We start from the raw sequence: 21770 nt of genomic DNA, 5'->3' as shown, positions 1-21770 counted from the left end.
CGGGCCGTAACGTCATGTTCGTCCACTAAGCGTGCTTCTGTTGCCACTGACGAGCTCGGGTTGCTATTAGAAGTGTGTGACAACATTAGAGGTGTTGCACAGTGAATCACAAAGTGTGGCTCTGTGTTTTCTGAAAGATTTTCTAATGTCATGGCTAAATATTTCACTGATTTCAACAATGTGCCGACAAGAGATTTCAAAACGTTGGTAAATTATTCTGTTATTAAATACCTTTTGCATCCTGGCAATGAGTGTGCGACCATTTTTCACAGAGACAAATAATGTGTTAGCATGCAGACATTATATTATTATGTTGTTCTGTAGTTTGCAGTTTAATTCTTATTGGAGAGACACAGAAAACATTCTATTATCAAAACTATAACATTTATTATAAAGTCCTATAAAAGCATTTATTTGTTCATATTTATGAAACATCAATGTGTTTAATCAAAAGACAGATGTTACCTTGTGCTAATTGCAGAAATTAAATGTTGACAGTTCTCTCATCGGTCTTGTTTCTAAAATATTAGCATTTCCTATAGACCTCACACTTGGTTAGATTTAGAATCAAGAAGCAAACATAGAAAATATGATCTGACCATTACTGACACAAATTACAATGTTTCATTTGTGTCACAATAAAGAATCATGAATATTACAGTGAGCATTCAAGTTTCTCAGACAATTATTTATTTGCTCACCTTATTGTGATCTTTAGATGTTATATTATAATATTTTTGTATCAAAACTTAAAAAAAAAAGTTCAAATGTAAATACCACCTTTTGTTCACGAGACACTTGTGACCGTGTTAATAGTACCATGTCGCAGAAACAGAGCTTGAGCTCATTACCCTTGTAAACTGGCCTGTGGAGGCCCACTGACTGACTACAGCTGGGTGCTGTGCGGGGCCACTGACAGATCGTCTGTATTGGGGGCCTGGTTCTGGCCCGTCTGGTCCTCCAAGGCGGACTGCAGTCTGTTCCTGGTCAGGTACTGGCGGCAGGAGCAGAAGTTGTGGTAGAAAGAGGAGGAGAGGCCGGCGATATCTGTGGAGATGTAGGGAACAACCTCTGGAGACGCCTGGTTATAGTAACTGATCTGGAAAAAGATCAAAACAATAATGGTGAAGTTTGTACAAATGATACGTAAATAAACAGCTGTTTGATCAGCTCACCAGTGACATGTTGTTTTTGGTCTCCAGAATGGTGAACCCAGCACACAGAACTTCTCCTCTGTTGTACCCCTCAGTGGGAGGGTGAGTGGGCAGCGACACTGAGCGCAGGGCGATGACGTACGGGTCTCTGAGGAGAAAAAGCAAGAGTCGCCAGTTAATACTGAAGGGATGGCAGTGTGTGACCTTTGACCTTTCACCCAACTGACCCGCTGCCACACGGTTTCCTCTTGGAAGCCAACAAGATGAAGTCCTGAAGAATCCCTTCTCCCTGATGGCCTGAAGTCCGGGAACCAACGGCACCGTAACTCACTGATGGGGTCACCACGCGATACAAGAAGTCGTCATCGTCCACCCGGTAAATTAACTCACATTTCCTGATTTCGGAGAAGACACAGAGAGATACCGCTGATGAGGATGTTGGTAGAAATGTTGAAATAATTGTGACTATATTGTTAAAGGAACAGTTCCACATTTTGGGAAATACATTTATTCACATTACTGCTATGAGTTGGAAGAGAAGACTGATACACCCTCATGTCTATACGATAAACATCAATGCCTTGGCCTGGCTCAGCCACCTCACCCTATTGTAACATTAGTACAGGAGAACACACCTCCTCCCGAGCACTGAATATGGATAGAATACTTTATTACTTGAAGCTTTAGAGAGTTATTATTGACACATGTCTATCATGACTATCAACAAAGTGTGACCTGTGTTTCTATTTGGCCACACTCTAATACTAAGGTAAGGTAAGGTACTCTAATAACTGTCTGCCAGAAACCAGACTAAATTAAACAAAGTTCAACGTTCATCCCTTCTGCACTGATTATGAACAAAATCCCAAAACACACTATCTGGATTTTTCACATCTTCAGGAAGCACTACAGGTTTGGGGGGAACTTTCCTTTTAAAGTGTTTGTTAAATAATACAAATGATAATAATAACAATAATATTAATCAGTTTAGTGGCCTGTGACCGCAGATTCCCACAGTAGAAAACAAAGGAAGAAGTTGATAATAATAAAAGGGTTCCCACATGGCTTTGGTACGTGCTTCCTAAAGAGGTTATGTACATGTACTGCCTTCATCACTTTTTAATCTAAAGTAACAACAGACACATTTTACTGTCTCAGGACTTCCCGACTCACCAAAACCAATGTTAAATAGGTAGTGAAGTCAGATTTACAAGACCGAGAGACTACAATTAAGGAGCCTAATGACCAGGTCCTTATTGGTGACATCATCACCTGAAATAACATTATGTCATAGCTAATGTAATGGGTTTTCGCTACGGATGAGAAGAAAAACGTTGCGATCATGTACAATCTGTGGATTTCCAGATTAATGTGTGTTGTGATTGGACCTGGACTTCATCCTGCACTTTTTTATTTAATGAGCGCTATCGGCATGACCTTTAGACAGAGTGTGTGTGTGTGTGTGTGTGTGTGTGTGTGTGTGTGTGTGTGTGTGTGTGTGTGTGTGTGTGTGTTAAACAATTACTGATAATGTGCATCCCAGCCTGGCCTGTTGCTCAGCTCAGCCAGCAGATAAAAAGCTCTGTGGGCAGGAACATCCACCTCTGACTCCACCCTGAAACTCAACATGGACTTCTGCTCCATGGTGTAGAGACGGACCTGCAAACAAATAATCACAATAAACAGCCGAGGCCTCTTGGGGATAAGGGGAAAAAAACTCATGTATAAACACAAAACCTCCCAGCGGATACCTTGTCTTTCTCAGAGCTCAGTCGCCAGTTGTTTCTAGCAGCCAACATCTTGAGAGCAGAAACATTGTTATAGCTCAGATACACCTGGAAACACACACACACACACACACACACACACACACACACACACACACACACACACACACACACACACACACACACACACACACACAGAAATACATTAGCAAAACAAACGCATGCACACAGACTCCACTACAAGACAGGTCCTTGTGCTACTCCGCTGAGCATAAACACGTCACTGTGAAAAGACAACATATACTGACAAAACCACAACATTCTCACCAGTCTAGTTTTACATAGTGGCTTGGTAGTAGGGCGGAATAAATAGTTTGAAGCTTCATTCATAACATTGTAAACCTAGCTAAGTACTTCACCATCTTTATTAAACCTAACTAAGTATTTAATCATCTTTTATTAAACCTAACTAAGTATTTAATAATATTTTATTAAACCTAACTAAGTATTTAATAATATTTTATTAAACCTGCCGAAGTATTTAATCATCTTCATTAAACCTAACTAAGTATTTAATCATATTTATTAAACCTAACTAAGTATTTAATCATATTTATTAAACCTAACTAAGTACTTGCCCATCTTTATTAAACTTAACTAAGTGTATCTATCCCTGAACCTAACTCAGTACCTCTGTAGTTACCTGGTTTCTGGGGTCCCATGGCACAGACAGAAGGCCTTCGCCCTGCTTGCAGGAAATTATGTACTTTCTGAAACAACGAAAGGATAGCAATTAGAAGAATTTGTGACAATGATGTTGTCGTGTCAGAACTGGGTGATAACTCCATTTATCTAGATCTACTGAGACACTGTCTACCATGGGCCTAGTGTTTCATACTGAGGCATTTCTGACCACTAGTGGCCCAATAGACCAATGTTTACACGTGTCTGCATGCCTGTAGCATGTCGGGCGGTGTGATACACATATCTACAAAGGGCTGTTGACTGTCTGGAGATTGTGCTCTTTCCTACAAAGTTCAATGCCATTTATTTGCAGTCAGTGAAATGAAAATATCGTACAGCGTGTGTTATTTCTGACACACAGGAGTGGAATTAAAAGCTAAGAGAGAATAAACAGATGTGTTACCGGTCCAGTCTGATCTTCTTCCTGGCGATGGCCTCTTGAAACCTCCTCCCCCCTTCCTGGAAATGAAAGATATTTACCATCTTTCCAGAGGTGAAATACTTACTTAAGTGTATACAAAGATATTTCTGAAAGGCATTAGTACCGTATTACACTCTGAGGCTTCCTGATTTGGGAAATGACAGGCTAACATTCTTTGCCTCCATCTAATTGGTAGCAGATGTCCATGCAATTATGCCTCTTTACAACATGGAGGAAAATTATTTCTGATAAGAATATCTCCATGTGTTGTTCACTAGCAGCTCATTCTGTTGGCTGACTCACCAAGGGTTCAGGTCGTATCCGTGGCAACGTGCACAGCTTCCTGTGGTCGTCGAGCACCTCGAAGATCATGAAGGCGGAGTTTATGTGTCGGTTAGGCCCTTCCTGCTGGTAGGCTTCGGCTCGCACACCCACCTCCATGCTGTGCACAAAAACGATCACTTTTGTTTTGTTTTATTCCTCCAGTCGTCACTATGTACCTATTGTTCTTATGTGATCTTATCTTCCATATTTTTATGGGGGATTCTGGATCCACTGATACCTGTTTTTGAAGGCGTTGTTGACTATGGCCCTCAGTAGCAGTCTGTCTCCAACCTCAGAAGGTCCTCTGAAGGTGAACATGTCGATGGTCCGAAGGGTCGGGTGAGCCTGAGAGAGACGACTGCACAGAGAAAAAGACAATACGATATTAAAAAACACAATGAAAGGGGCCGTTACATCTGTTGTACACATCAAATGTGTGTGTGTGTGTGTGTGTGTGTGTGTGTGATCGTACCTGGCAGCTATTGTAGCTACATTCACCATCCAGGCCATGATCTGTCCTCCGAATGTATTCACCTGGTGTTCAGATAAACACACAAGATGACAGTCAACTAACCCATCAGGACTTCAATGGCCCAACGCTGATGACACATAGAGGGCATGATGGATCAGGTATTGGTGACAATATGCCAATCAGGTAACAGATACCATTATTTTAATAAATAGCAATACAGTTTGTTGATGTCTGTATATTTATTTTGTTTTACAAAGTTGGTAAAGCAATGTCTAAGTCAGGCCTGATGTTGCCTTACATACAGAAGAATGATCCAGTCACCTCCACACACAGAGACATACGGCGTATTAAATGGTTAAGTACTCAGTATCGGCCCAAATATTGACATTGGTATCAGATCGTAGCATCAGTGTTTCCCCTACCGTTATAATAGGGGGGCGGGGCGCCCCCTGAAGAAACCCTCCGCCCCCATGAAATGTTCTCGATAGCGCCAGATCACAAGTCGTCATTTAAGGTTCTCTTTCCTATAGAACAGGTCTACACCTTGTTCTGTTATTAAACAAACTAAACGGATGTATTTTATTGATCTTATCCACACGACAGCATATCATTTCTGTCTCTACATGGTCGCGTTAACACTTCTTCCTCTGCTCTGCTCTCTGTATCGCGCACGGCGGAGTTCCGCCCCGATGCGCACACACACAGGTGAGCACTGAGCACCCACACCAGTGGACAGAGAGTGTCGAAAAATATGTTGCGTGAAAAGCAGACCGCTATATCTGTGTTTTAAACGCTCCCAGGGTAAAGATGGCAACACTCGCTCTCCTGTGAGGAGCACCGGAGTAGCTCTCTGAACCCGAAGCAGCTCTCCTGCAACAAGTGAAACGAGCCAAAGTGCTCGTGTCTTCTACCCAACAATGAGCCTGCTGGCTTCACATATTTCAAAAGTACAAAGTACACGGACATACAACTAAGTCATTAATAAATACATGGAAAAATGGCTGTTCTTTTGGGTACAGGCATTTCGTACTACTTACGGTACGCTTTTTTGCTGCTGCGTTTCTCAAAACAGAATACAGATCTCAGCTCAACGTTGAGCATGAATTGTATCAAATCTACAACCCCGTTTTAAAAAGATGTGTAGAGGAAAGCAGCTCACTGCAGCCACTAATACTGATACAACCTGATGCTCACATATCTGCACTCATTCTGTTTTGTTTGGCAAAAAAAAAGAAGCTTATTGTTTTCCACAATGAGCTATTTAGTAGTAACTAAATAGTAGTTATTTTTTGCACAAACGAAAATGGCAATCTGATTTGGGTGTCGGCAAAAAGGCAGAAAAAAATGCTCGATAGCGCCCCTTTTAGTTGTGAAAGCCCACGCTTTTTGCGAACTTTGACCGATTGACTTGAAATTTTGCACACATGTCCGGGTGGGGCTGCTCTACAAAGAACTCATCCGTGAAATTAAAATGCACCTAATTAGATTTTCCATTTTGAATTTTGTAAAAAACACATTTTTGCCCACTCCTCCTAAATGCTGGGTCCATTTCTTACTAACATGTCTGTGGATAATAACTGGCTCAATGTGATCAAATGATATCTTCCACTTTGTTGATACCTCATTGCGTTTAGAAGTTATTAACCAATTAACCTGATAGGGGCGTGGCTCAATATGTCAATACACATAACTTCAGAATTACTTGGCCTATCTTCACAAAAGTTGTAGCATACGTCAACATTGTGTCCCTTAACATACACACTTTTTTTCATAATATTCAAACCAGGGCTGCAGTGAATTGCAAAATGTTTGCTTTTTCCTTAATTTCAGGCCTCGTACTCTGACGAACTCCTCCTAGAGATTAAACACGATTGATTTCTCATTCGGTCAATATGATGTAGAGACCTTTGCAGGGAAAATTAATCAAAGAATTTTAAAAATATCGAACTATGTGAGCGCAAATGGAAGTTGCTATAACTTGGCCGTACATGATGTAATCTGCTCCATATTTCTCATATGTCATGACCTTCTGACCCTGAAGACATCCACATTTTTCCAGAATATTCAAACACTAGAGGGCGCTGCCGTGAATCGCCAATTTTTTGCATTTTCCTTGTTTCCAGGCGTTGTATTCTGACGAACTCCTCCTAGAGATTAAATACGATTGATTTCTCATTCGGTCAATATGATGTAGAGACCTTTGCAGGGAAAAGTTATCAAAGGATTTAAAAAATATCGAACTATGTGAGCGCAGCGGGAAAATTTTCCATGAAAATGGAAGTTGCTATAACTTGGCCATAAATTATGTAATCTGCTCCATATTTCTAATATGTCATGACCTCCTGACCCTGAAGACATCCATATGATAATTTTGAATCCTAGTCATAGCGCCACCTAGAGGCAACAGGAAGTTACATGTTTTCTACTTGTATAACGTGCTTGGACACCCCTGATATATATGTATGTATATATAATAGATATGTGTGTATATATATATATGTGGATATATATATATATATATGTATATATATATATATATATATACATATATATATATATATGTGTGTATATATATATATATATACGTATATATATATATATATATATATATATATATATATATGTGTGTATATATATATATATATATAAATTAAAGCTGCTCGCAGCTGTGACTGGGCCCTCGCTCCAGCACGTCGGGGAAAGCCGAAGGGTCGCCGGCTCGTCCGTCCGAGAACGTTGGCCTGCCAGGCGGATGCAAGCAACTTTAATTTTCATTGTTCTAAGTGATTGCAATAAAAAAGAAATATTGTCTGATGGAGCAATCTGATTTACTTGAAAGTTTTTGCAATTTCCTTCATTCTGTTATTTATAAAAGCACAGATGGAGTCCCAAAATGAAGTTATTTACAGAAAAAGTGTGAGAAGCGTTTGTGTCGGTGTCGTCGCCGTTCCGCCGTTCCACCCCCCCCCCACTGAAGCTGTAAACCTAGGGGAAACACTGAGCATCCTTCATTTAAAATATGTTGCACAATGGCACCATACCAAAATGTTTTACTGAAGTTAACAAGACCAAAAATCGAAATATAAAAAATATAGTGGAAAAAATAACTGCAGATTCCTGCCTTTCCTGAGAGACAGACATGAACAAATAACCTGGTGGTTAGCATGTGGGGGTAGAACCAGTTCGACACTCTCCACCTTGGTCTTCTCTGCTGCCACCGCATTGCCTACTGCCGAGTTGTCAGCTGAAACACACACACACACGCACGCACGCAACACACACACACACACGCACACACACACGCACACATGCACACAGGTTACAGTGTTGACATTATGTCAAAGACATCTCCGTATTGCGTTGCAGAGATGTCTTCTGATATTAGCATGCTAACCAGCTAGCCCCGGCTCGTCCTAACTTGTAGTACCACTTGTACCTCGAGAGGCGATAGTGAGTCACTGTAGCGGCCAGTCTGTCATGAATGAATGAATGAATATATACTTTATTAATCCCCAAGGGGAAATGTGTTGTCGAGTAGCAGCTTACAGACACAAAATAAAATATTAAAACAACAGGGATGAAAAATATATACAAAAACAAAAATAATAACACAATAAAATATAGAGGCCACTTTCTGAATTCCCACAACAAATGTTGTGAATTTACACATCATTATTTAACAATTATATTCTGCAATTTCCCATTAATAATTATGTAAATATAGAATAAAACACCATGAGCACCATTATAATCACCACCAGTAAAAGCTGATTGCCGATAAGTGTTGAACTGAACATGAACAAGTCAAAGTAGTAATACCTAAATACATAAACACTGTATCACCGAACATCAAACTAAGAAAGTCATAAATAGGCCTTAACAGGTGGATGTGATCTACTTTCCTGGTCTTAGTGAGGGCTCGAGCTGCAGCGTTCTGAATCAGCTGCAGCTTTCTGATTGACTTTTTACAGAGGCCTGTGAACACACCGTTACAGTCGTCAAGTCTACTGAAGATAAATGCATGGACAAGTTTCTCCAAATCCTGTTGAGACAGATTGATTTTGTAATTGTCTTGATATGGCTGTTTAGGTTGAGGTCTGAATCCATAACTACACCTAGATTTCTGGCTTGGTTTGAGGTTTTTAACATCAGTGATTGAAGCTGAGCACTGACTTTCAATCGTTCATCCTTGGGACCAAAAACAATTACTTCTGTTTTATCTTTATTTAATTTAAGAAAATTCTGGCACATCCAGTTGTTGATTTCTTCAATGCATTTAGCCAGCCCTCGTATGGGATCATAGTCACCTGGTGATATAGTTACGTAGATTTGTGTGTCTTCTGCATGATTATGATAACACATTTGGTTGTTTTTCATAATCTAGATCAGAGGTACCCAATATGTCGATCGCAGAGGTAGTGCGGGTAAATCGCATGCCATTTAAAAAAAATTATCGACAAAACCCAGCTCCCAGTGTGCAAATTAATGTCAATCACCACGGACGATGCGCCCGCAAGGGAGGACAATGTTTTCCTCGACTTCCTTAATTACCACTGCATAATACACCAACAAGCATTATGCACTAAAATGCTAAACATGAAAGAGATCATGGATGTGGCGACAAAGATCGCTTGATCTATTCGAGCAAGAGCTCTTCAAAGACGGCTGTTCCGTGCGCATCTGGAGAAGGCTGACTGCAACCACTCTGGCTTCTTGCTACACACTGATGCGAGATGGCTTAGTAGGGGGAAATTCCTGCAGAGATATCGAGAGCTCTGTCCAGAGTTTCTCCATGTTGTTAAACATGCAGAATACAACTAACTAAATGACGATCAGTGGCTGCAAGACTTGGCATTTTTAACCGATCTGACCAACATGTTGAATGAGCTTAATCTAGAGCTGCAAAGAAAAAACTAAACCGTGGCTCAGTTAATGCTTTCAATCGAAAAATGCAACATCTGTCCTCAAAGCAGCGCCATGATTTGGGGAACTTCCAAAACCTTGAGTTGGAGACACAATGGAAGGCATGTGTTACACAGAGCAGCTTGACAAGTGTCTGTCAGCTGTCCGGACTATGCCACCCTGGCTGATTCCATTCAGTGCAAGTCATCAGAGTAAAATGTAATGACTATATATATACACAGGTATATATATATATATATATATATATATATATATATATATATATATATATATATATATATATATATATACATACATATATATATACATACATATATATATACATACATACATATATATATATATATATATATATATATATATATATATATATATATATATATATATATATATATATATATATATATATACACATAAAAAAATGATATTTAGTGTAATAATGTAGGTAGATCTTTTTGAATTGGTCACTTTAAAAGTAGCTTGCAAAAGGTGTGGACACCCCTCATGTAGATGTTGAACAGAAGAGGCCCCAGTATTGAACCTTGGGGAACACCACATGCCATCTTAGTCAGCTCTGATGTGTAATTGGCTACTTACACAAAGTATTGTCGGTCCTTCAAGTGGGATTCAAACCAGTTAAGTGCTGCGCCAGAGAGTCCTACCCAGACTTTCAGTCTGTCTAGTAGTATAGTTTTTCATTATTTCGGCGTCTAAACTAGCCTTCTTTAGGAGTGGTTTAATAACTGCAGTTGTTAGGGTTGTGGGAAGACACCTGAGAGAAGGGATGTATTTACAATTTGTAATTGTGTTTACAATTTGTAAACACAGCAGTGTGCATCAAACCTACCCTGCAGGACAGACCCATGGGAGAGCAGATCCTTGATGATGTCATCGTGTAGCATCCTGACCCGCCGTCTCTCAGCTGCCACGCTGTATTCTACCTGCTCCTTCTCAGTGTGAGGTACAATGGGCTTCAAGATCACCTGTGATAGAAGCAGTGTTGGGGTAGTTACTCAGAAAAGGTAACTAGTTACAAGTTACTAGTTACTTCTGAAAATTGTAACTAGATTACTTTACTAGTTACTGCATTTGAAAAGTAACTACACCACTAGTTACTTTACTTTCCATTTTTTTAAGCAAATGTACAAATTAACCGTAAAGATACATGGCCAAACATCATGGCCCTTTCATCACTTTATTTTCAATGTTCAATAAAGGGCATCTCTTAGCCTTTCCACATAGTGTATTGTAATTGTAAACATGTAAAACAAAATGGCACATACAACTCAGCCATTAACTTGAATGAACATTAACCCTGTTCACACTGTCTGACCAAAGAAATATGCCTCACTTTAAAATCCACAAACAACAGGATACAAGAGGCTGTGTATGGTGGACATTCAGGTCAAACAGCATAACACATTGAAAACAGGCTTTGGGAAACATGAGACCTCACTAAACCAAATGTTTAAGAACAAAACCAGCTTGTTATAGGAATCATTGTAGTGGTTTAAGAAAGATAGAAACATAAATGGTACTTTTGGTGATTGGACGCTGCAGCTGAGCGGACTGATCGCTGGAGTTTCATACTAGAGTGAAGACAATCACAGATTAAACTCAAGTTATATATTAAATCTGTTAAATTATTCACCATCTGGTTAAAATATGTTCATTGTAGGTCTGAACCACAAAAGGACCACAAACTACTGTCTTCTAAGATTGTATCTGTTGTTTCCCGCAATAACGTATTATGTATGTCATTAAAATCAGAGAGCTGGAGAGAGGAAACACTTTTTACAACACGTAATGAAGAGAAACTATATTTATATTGTGGGTTATTTTATAATGATGTCACAATCAGACTCATTCCGCCAGTAGAAATGGATCCTGCGCGTATAAGCAGGACACATCACAGTATATAAATACTCAATGCAGATTATTAAATGGTAACAGACGACAGAGAAAACATCTCCACTCTGACACTCATGATAACTGTGTCTTTATTAATGTAAGTAGTAGTTTAACACCATTAAATCAACTATTTTAAGTGCATTTTTATTGGAATGTTCGCTAAAAACTCTCCGGACAAAACTCCGTCAGCTGTTAAAGCGACTAACAGCTGATCAGATGTGATCTGCTGTCAGTCGGTCGCAGTCATCAGAAACCTACGTCGCTTCACGTGACGCTTCAGAGGAAAGGACGTCTCATGTCTATTAAAACATATTTCCTCGCGTCTTCTCTCCGCGCTTGGTTGAGGGAATCGGGGATGCAATTTAGAGACTTGGGACGTACCCTGTGATAGACTGTTCATGCAGGAAGTGTTGTGTGACTCGCGCGCCACTAAAAGAAAACTTTTCGGACTGGTAAAAATGGCTTAAGAAACGTAGGAACGCGCGTTACTGAGGTCTAGTAAAGTAGTGTAGTTACCAATATTTTGAGTGTAATGTGTTACTTTACTTCGTTACCTATAATAGTAATTACGCTACTGCAATCCGTTACTTTGTAACTCGTTACCCCCAACACTGGATAGAAGCCAGTAAATGTGTCTCCTTAGTTTCAGAAAGCCTTTAACACTCACTCACACACACACACACACAAATGTCCACATTGCTCAACCCTATCACACACTCAATCATTCCCACACAGCACCCGCATTACCTTTGTCCCTGTGTTTGTGCGCTGGGTAACAAAGGTGGCGTATGCGTGACAAACCCTCCAGTGCCGATCCAAGAAAAGGTCCTCACAGCTCACCTGTACGCCCACCTGGGGGAACACAGCAGGGGTATTCTCTTTGATGGCTGACATCAGTTAGCTTGTAGCTAGCAGTGGTCATTCAGACGAGGCCTGTATATAAATATATTGGTGTGCAAATTCATCGTTCTTGATCATGGAGACACCGGCAGTCGCAGGAACTACCACAGAGGAGGTTTTGGAGTATTTTGCTAGGGGTTTATATTCATCAACTCTACAGGTATGTCGATGAGGTCAAAATAAAAGATGGACGTGATCCAAGCAAAGGGAGCAGGTGGGGGGGTTGGAATTGGGGAAGGGGGCCCTAATGGTGCTTAACATAAAGGCCCACAAGTCTTGCATAAGTCTCTCTGCTACCTAGATACCTACCTAATAAAAGCTACTATTCGAACATTTACGGTACTGTAATCTGGCGTAATTCAAAATCCAATGGAATTTTTTATTGAATCTAATTATTTTAGTTAAAAAGGGATTATGTTAATTATAAGTGTATGACACTAGATTTGTAGAAATGCTGGAATATACCACAGGGACACAATGCAAAGTGATCTGACCTCCATGCTGGTGTTAAAGGCTCTGTTGACCTTTGCTTTGATGTTCACCACCTGGCCCACGCTGAACACAGACAGAGAGGAAGAATGCGTATTAACTGTACACACACACACACACACACACACACACACACACACACACACACACACACACACACAATTCCTGTTACCTGATGGTATGTTCAAAGTGGATGTCATCCATGGAGGCGGTGACACAGGGATACCCAGCATGCCGCTCAGCTGTCCAATGGGAAACAGGCATATGTCATCATGTCCGGCCTTGCTAGTCAGGGCTTACAACATAGGGTGGACACTCACAGAGGAAATCAGTTCAACTCACACCACATGACTAATATGCACTGAATCACACGAACGCATCACGCACGCGCACACACACACACACACACACACACACACACACAAACACACACACACACACACACACAAACACACACACACACACACACACACAAACACACACAAACACACACACACACAAACACACACACACACATACACACCAGAGAGGCAGGCAGAGGAGTCGATCCATTTGAGCAGCTGACCCACGCTGAGCTCCTGTCGATGGTTGCTGTGACAGGGCATCACTATCTGACTCATTTTCACCTCTGTAGGGTTGACGCTCTCTTCGTCTTCCTCCTCCTCTTCTTCATCCTCCTCTGCTTTCTCCAGATCACCTGACTCTCTGGAACTCATTTTCAAAGCTAAAGGAAGAAAAGTTTCTCCAGGTGAAATACAATTTAGTTTAAATGTCAGTTGTCTTGGTCGGTTTAAGAAAAATAAATTGACACTGAAGTATCAATATGCATCTCCACACTCCATTTATACTTCTTTTGAACACGCACCGTTTGGGTTGGTTAGATAAGATAAGGGTTTGCTAACAACACCCTTGAACTGTACATTATTGACAATACAGTACTGCCTCGAGTACCTTATTGCTTCAATAAACATACAGCTGGTACAGTAGTTACACATTAATACACATACAGCTGGTACAGTAGTTAGTTACACATTAATATCAACAACCAGCACCACACCAAGCCCACACTGTAGTATTCTCTGACCTCTGTATATTATACTGTATGTTGTGCATTACCAAACACCATAATCTAAGTAAGGTTAACTATCTCCTTTGTGATTCTAAGTGTTCCAGCCATATCCTCCACCATCTTGTCAACATTAGCCTTAAATGAAATGAGCCGCCACACGTACGGAGAACATACATGTGAAGAAGAGCACGCAAAGCCGACACGACGACACGCGCATGTCGTTAGACACTTGAGACCTGCTGGTTTACTCACACAGCGCCCTGCCCCGCGAGCAGCTAGCAGATATGCTCCAGCTAGAACAGCGAGTTAGACTCCACCAGCTAAGTTAGCTATATGCTATAGCTATATGCTCTAACCCCACTTTAAGTAACGATATCGATATGCTAAAGTCATAACCTCACTGGTTATTTGAGTAAACATGGACTAAAATGAAAGTTGCACTAACCTGACAGCGACCTGTAGAAGTATCAAGTTAACGGTATCAAGCTAACGCCGTCATAAAGGATGTTCCGGTAATACCTTTCAAAATAAAAACCCCATCAACTAAGAATAAACATCTTCAAACGCTAACCGTGTAAGACTATTATTATTCATAACGTCCCCTGACTGACTGGCATGCTACTAGCCAGAGTTTTCTACCCAGAGAAAATAATCATTTCCCCAATATTCTTCATCTAAAATTAAATAATAATGTGCAGGTGGGATATATTAAAGGTTATCAAAACTGCAGTCTAACATTTGAAATGTGAGTAACGTTACAGTGCATCACTACAAATGAAAATGTATAACCAATGAAGACGCAAAGACTCACATGCACAGCAATACTAGAAGACAACACACACAGCAAAAAAAATCATTAATCAAAATCTATATTTGAGAGCACTATATACCAGAGTAAACCAAGACTCCTTTGATAAAAGCAGTAACTTTATCTTGCAGGAAGCGAGAGCTGCTGATCTCCTGCTGCCTTCAACGGATAGTTTGTTTGTGTTGTTGTGTGACTGGTAATCCAAAATAACCCGTCAAAACATAAAAATCGCAAAGTTACAAACAAACTAGAGACACACTTCTGCTCGGAATCCGACCCAATGGCCCAGATGACAAGCATTAAGAAGAATAACTACATGGAAATCTTCAAAAGACTCACCAATGCTCTCGTTTACTTGTGAAGGTCATATAGAGGCATAAGTATTAATTTGAGACTGTTCCATAACCAGTGAAAGGTTCTTTACAGTAACCCTAAATAAGGCCTGGGCCCTGTTTCTCGTACCTGGCTTACTGAGTTAGCGGGCTAATTGTCAGGATAAGATGACGTAGGTCAGGCTTTCTCTGTTTTTCAAAGCAAGCTTAGATAAATCACCATAGCAACACATCCAAAAATGTAAACCTGCCCCCGGGCAGGCTTACTGAAATTCACTGATAAGCTGGCCACTCCCACTGGACAAAAAAGGCAGCTCACTTCCTCATTGATGAAGGAGCGATATTAGTTATATTATTTTTATAGGGAGAGAGTTCTTTCAGATCGCCAGGATCCATCCTTTACATTATCATGACTTCCTGTACGCGGCGATATAGATTTTTCCGCTTCTCGATCCGCTGTTCTTAAGTTTATTTAGTTCTTAAGAAACGTATGGATGCATTGAATGCACTCATAATTATATGACAGTGTTATTAGTACACCATACATATCATTATTGTAGATCATGATTAAGGTGATCGTGATAAGAATACAGAGAATCACAAACAATTTATTTTCACTGCTTCAATTGATTGAATTTCTGATTATGAATAATACATACATACTGATCCGCCCATACACATATTCAAACTCCCAGTTATATAGTAATCTACACATGTATATACAAATAGTACATGATTCATATGCGCATACAGTACATATATCTTCATGAGTATATATTTATTTGTATATATAATCTGATTGATTTGGGTGATGAAGCGCTTCAAATTAGCCGATACACTATGCTTGTTCGAGATGAGCCAGTTCTGCGCAGAATCGATCGGCGGCGATCAGCGCGCAATGCATGCCGGTTAGATTTGTGTCCGACTTGGTCCCGACTTGCTCTGACGTCATGCACACGTGGTCAACGATACTCAAGCCTAGTTCATACTTCTCCGTCAGATCGACGGCGTACTTATGTTGTGTTCACAACGGACGCGACGCGAATTTGCGGCGCGACAAGTTTACATGTTAAGTCAATCCACAGACGCGGCGCGAATTTGCGAATTTGCGGCGAGATAGACGCGTTAGAGGCGGCGCGAACAGAACGTTTGACCTGGGGCGAACAGAGCGAAGGACGCGGCGCGAATTCGCGTGAGTTGAATTATCCCAACTCTGGCAGAGAAATCGCGTGACGCAAAGTTGCGGCAGCCAATCAGCGTTGAGAATCAGCGTTGAGAAGCTCCGCCCGTCACCACCCCCGTCTCCCCGTTTCTGAATGAAACTGCTGCTGCTCCACCTGAACCAGCGCTGGTAGCGGCTTCATTGAGACGCTGTTGTGGGACTACGAATAATATTGTGAACCCAGACACCATGGAGTTTGATGTTCTGACATATGTGGAGTTTACACAAAAAGTATAAAGCAGAACTGGTGGTTATTTCCATGGTGGATGGCATAATCGGTATCGTTTTACGGAGATACGCGAGACGCAGTTCCTGGAGGAGTCGGTGAAATTCACCGAGCTGTGTGCGGCTACGGATGATGTTTTGAACCCAAATACGAGGGCGTTTCATGTTCCGACATGTTTGGGACTTCCACAACAAGTATAAAGCAGAACTAGTGGTTATTTATTCCATGGTCGATAGCGGAAATGAAAGCTTAACACATATCTAAACCAGTAGTGTTGTATTTCACAGGCAGACATAAAAATACCAAAGGATGCAGCTACACAGTCATTTCTACATAAATATATATATATATATATATATATATATATATATATATATATATATATATATATATATATATATATATTTATAAACACATATCATAAATCCAAACGTGACCTGTAAACTACAAGTAAACAAAAGTTCGGAACTAACAGGAAGTACTTTTTTTTCCGTGACTTCCTGTGTACAGAGTACACGAAGTAACGAAGTACAAATACTTCTCCGAAAAAAACCTCTCCGCCCCATTGCCCACAGATACGTGCGCGCGCACACAGGTGAGCGCTGAGCACACACACCAGCGGACAGAGAGTGTCGAAAAATATGTCGCGTGAAAAGTAGACCGCTATATCTGCGTTTTAAACGCTCCTAGGGTGAAGATGCAACAGCAGCTCTCCTGTGAGGAGCAACCGGAGTTCTCCTCGAACCGGAGCAGCTCTCTGAACCCGGAGCAGCTCTCCTGCTCAAGGTGAAACGAGCCACGGTGCTCGTGTCTTCTACCAACAATGAGCTGCTGGCTTCACATATTACAAAAGTACAAAGTACACGGATATAAAACTAAGTCATTAATAAATACATGGACAAATGCCTGTACTTTCGGGTAAATGGTTACGGTACGCCGTTAACAGGTTACGTTTGCGCATGCGCGATTTGACGCGACGCCGTGAGCTCCGTGAGCTCGTCATTTCTTGCTGTTGCGTTTCTCAAAATAAAAAAAACAGATCTAAGCTCAATATTGAGCATGAATGGAGAGAGACCGTATCAAATCTACAACCCCGTTTATAACATATGTGTCGAGGAAAGCAGCTCACTGCAGCCACTAATACTGATACAATGTGATGGTTCACATATCTGCACTCATTCTGTTTTGTTTGGCAAAAACAATTAAAAGCTTATTGTTTTCCACAATGAGCTATTTAGTAGTAACTAAATACGAGTAATTTTTTGCACAGATAGAACTTACACAAAACATTGTCTGATGGGGCAATCTGATTTACTTGTAAGTGATTGCAATTTTCTTTATTCTGTTATTTATAAAAGCACAGATGAGTCACACAATTATGTTATTTACAGAAAAAGTTTGAGAACCACAGCTTTAAGTGTTTGTGTCGGAGTTGCCGCCGCCTATTTTGCACTATTACAATACTTATGGGCAACTAGTTATCATGTCTTCCGCTCCATTAAACGCGTGTTAATGCTCAGTAGTACACATATGGTACTTTAATGTATTTGCATTGTAATAAAATGTGATCATTTTAAATGGGCATATATGCAGCTGAAACTGGTAGCCTAGTGCATCCCACATTTTTCAACATAACATTTTAAAACATTATAGTCATTATGGCCTTTATAAAAATGATTGTTTTGGGGGAGGTGGGGTAGTGCACTATAGGCCCCTGAGACGCGGCTTAAGAGTTTGTCCTTAATGGAAAAAAAACATTCCCCTTACATTACTTTTACTTTTATACTTATAAGTAGTTTTTAAACCAGTACTTTTACACTTTTACTTAAGTAAAAAGCTTGAGTTGATACTTCAATTTATACAGAAGTATTTTTAAACCCTAGTATCTATACTTCTACTTGAGTAATGAATGTGAATACTTTTGACACCTCTGTTCACGGCTGATCCGCGCTGAAACGGTCTCGTTAATTCTAGCCAGACGTCAGTCATCTGGATAAATGCGCGTGCCCGCTCCTCTTCAGGGCCCTATTTCTCGTACCTGGCTAAACAAAGTCAAGCAAATGTCCTAATCTCCATCTTAAATTAGCGAGATGATTGACATCAGGCTATTTGGGTTTCTTCACGGCTGATTCGCGCTGAAACCAATTCATGCTCAATATTGAGCTTAGATCTGTTTTTTTATTTTGAGAAACGCAACAGCAGGAAAAGACGAGCTCACGGAGCTCACGGCGTCGCGTCAAATCGCGCAAGCGTAACCTGTTAACGGTGTACCGTAGCTATTTACCCGAAAGTACAGGCATTTGTCCATGTATTTATTAATGACTTAGTTTTATATCCGTGCACTTTTGTAATATGTGAAGCCAGCAGCTCATTGTTGGTAGAAGACACGAGCACCGTGGCTCGTTTCACCTGGAGCAGGAGAGCTGCTCCGGGTTCAGAGAGCTGCTCCGGTGCGAGGAGAACTCCGGTTGCTCCTCACAGGAGAGCTGCTGTTGCCATCTTCACCCTGGGAGCGTTTAAAACGCAGATATAGCGGTCTACTTTTCACGCGACATATTTTTCGACGCTCTCTGTCCGCTGGTGTGTGTGCTCAGCGCTCACCTGTGTGCGCGCGCACGTATCTGTGGGCAACGGGGCGGAGAGGTTTTTGTGTGTGTGTGTGTGTGTGTGTGTGTGTGTGTGTGTGTGTGTGTGTTTTGAACGATGACAAGCCGAAATGAAAACAAACCAAAATGAAATAGTAACGAGGCTATTTTTAAAATGTAGGGAGTAGAAAGTACAGATATTTGCGTGAAAATGTAAGGAGTAGAAGTAAAAAGTCGTCTGAAAAATAAATACTCCAGTAAAGTATAGATACCCAACATGTCTACTTAAGTAAGGTAACGAAGTATTTGTACTTCGTTACTTGACACCTCTGGCCGTGAAGAAACCCAGATAGCCTGATGTCAATCATCTCGCTAATTTAAACTGGAGATTAGGACATTTGCTTGACTTTGTTTAGCCAGGTACGAGAAACAGGGCCCTGGGTAGTTGATTGGGCCCAATGGCATCATGTGACATTAGCTTGAAAGCCCGGTGCTTTTCCTGGGAGACGTGATTGGAAAAGTTCTTTTGACTTCTTTGGCCTGTATTCTGAGCACGGAGGTCACTAAGGTCGGCAGGAAGGAGTGTGTCTATTAACTATTTGTCTCCTGGTAACTGGTTGCGTCTGAGAGGCTTTAGGGCTTGATGGTGTAAATATGAATGGAGAGCACTTTGCTGCAACACATCACGTGACCATGACAACATAAAATAAGTGTAATTGTAGGTATTTATTTTATACTTTTTACTCCCTGATTTTAACATCTTCTAGGCTCTTTCCTCACAAGATGAGACGTCATTTCAAAGAATAAATAATCTATTTACTCATTTGTCTAAACAGCTTCAATAACTAAATGAAACGCTTGATGAATAAATATGTGTAATATAGTCTCTGCTACAGTCAACTGATTGACTCTGATTTCATGTGTTTTTATGTCCCATCTTTAATCCTTAATGTTGTTGTGTAAATGTAATACACTTCCATACCCCTGCTTCCAAAACAAAAGCTTGAAAGTTTGCAGAAGATTTTAAAGCTTCTCTCCTTTCTAGGCGGTTCCCTCCGGGTTCTCCGATTCCTCCTACAGTCCGAAGACATGCAGCTCAGGTTAACTGGAGACCCTAAAAGCCGGTAGGTGTGAATGTGAGCGTGAATGGTTCTCTTCTCTAATGAGCCCTGGCCCCTGAGATAAACTAGACACCTGTCCAGGTGAACCCTGGGTTTGGCTCCAGCAGCCCCGACCGTGAATAGGATAATGCTGCGTTCACACCAAAAGGGTTGCGATTTTTTGCAACGCTTTTTCGCTCGACTTTATGTGGGTAAAAAGCTTTTCCCCTTTTTCGCTGTGGAAAGGGGGCACGACTTATCTCTGAGGCTTTACTCCGTGAAAACAGTTACCATTTCCGCCCTTCACCATTGAAATAACCACTAGTTCTGCTTTATACTTGTTGTGAAAGTCCCACAAACGTCGGAACATCAAACGCCTGTGTCTGGGTTCATAATATTATCGCACACAGTTCCGACTCCTCCAGGACGAGTGTCTGAATGAAGCCGCTTCCAGCGCTCCTTCAGCGGACAAGCAGCAGTTTGATTCAGCAACGGCAAGATGGCGGTGACGACGGGCGGTGCTATTTTTTTTAATATTTCAACTCGGGCGAAAAAGCGACTGTGCATTGACTTTACTTATAAGAATGATCTACTTGCGCGAATATTTTGCAACTCTTTTGGTGTGAACGCTGCATTAGTGGTCGGATAATGGAATGGATGAATTAACTACATTTATAATACGGGTAGATGAAATCAAGAATTCTGATATGACGTGGTGTTCCCCAAGGTTCAGAGTGAGTCACGGGGTGTACTTTATTGAGCCATAATGTCCTGTACGCCTGTTTACATTTACCAGAGCGTTCCATATCAGGCAAGGGGAGAGAAGAGCAGATAACGCTCTGAGCAATGATTTCCAGTGAGAGATAATTACCGTCGGTAATTTCCCCGAGGCACCCCGCTTTCAACCGGCCTGGTCAGTAAATCACAGACTCTCTTGAAAGGCAGCTTACTATTTATAATGCAGCCGGGAGCAAACCCGACACCACACGTTCTGGAGGCCTGGACTGGGTCCACTGGAGGGAAGGGAGGCACAGGAGAACCAGAGCCAGCGGGGCAGACTGCCAGCGGTTTCCTCAACGGACTCTGGTGAGGCGGGGTTAAAAGGAACGCCAGGGCCTTGACTATGGTTAAGTACCTCATACACCCACTATCCCTTTAATGGAATTAGTTCACCGGTGCTGTACTGGCTTTAAGGAGTCAAAAGGCCGGTGAGAAAAGCGGTTTGAAATGTATTTATCCTTTATATTGTGATGATTAGACATGCTGGTATACAAATCCCTTCAAGGCAAGTGTGTTAAAATGAGTTGTGTAGTTTCAGCCTATTCACATTATCCAGACAATGGAATATTGTTGTGAACCAGTT

The 21770-nt window shown here is 41.1% G+C and overlaps 1 protein-coding gene across 1 annotated transcript; it reads right to left on the bottom strand.

Annotated features, from left to right (window-relative positions):
* Nucleotides 1-322: 322 nt before the first annotated feature.
* Nucleotides 323-13781, bottom strand: acot11a (acyl-CoA thioesterase 11a; the record flags this gene model as incomplete). The annotated part of the gene is made up of 16 exons (XM_079222752.1): nt 323-1099; nt 1176-1302; nt 1382-1549; nt 2680-2813; nt 2906-2989; nt 3585-3651; nt 4029-4084; nt 4350-4488; nt 4609-4728; nt 4843-4904; nt 7995-8086; nt 10613-10748; nt 12424-12528; nt 13071-13131; nt 13238-13307; nt 13589-13781. 16 exons carry the CDS (start codon nt 13779-13781, stop codon nt 887-889), a joined length of 1827 nt encoding a protein of 608 aa, XP_079078878.1. The 3' UTR covers nt 323-886.
* Between the last annotated feature and the right edge of the window lie 7989 nt (nt 13782-21770).

Source organism: Taurulus bubalis (assembly GCF_910589615.1).
Source record: "Taurulus bubalis genome assembly, chromosome: 1".
NCBI classification, from domain to species: domain Eukaryota; kingdom Metazoa; phylum Chordata; class Actinopteri; order Perciformes; family Cottidae; genus Taurulus; species Taurulus bubalis.
This window is presented reverse-complemented; position numbering and strand designations above follow the sequence as displayed.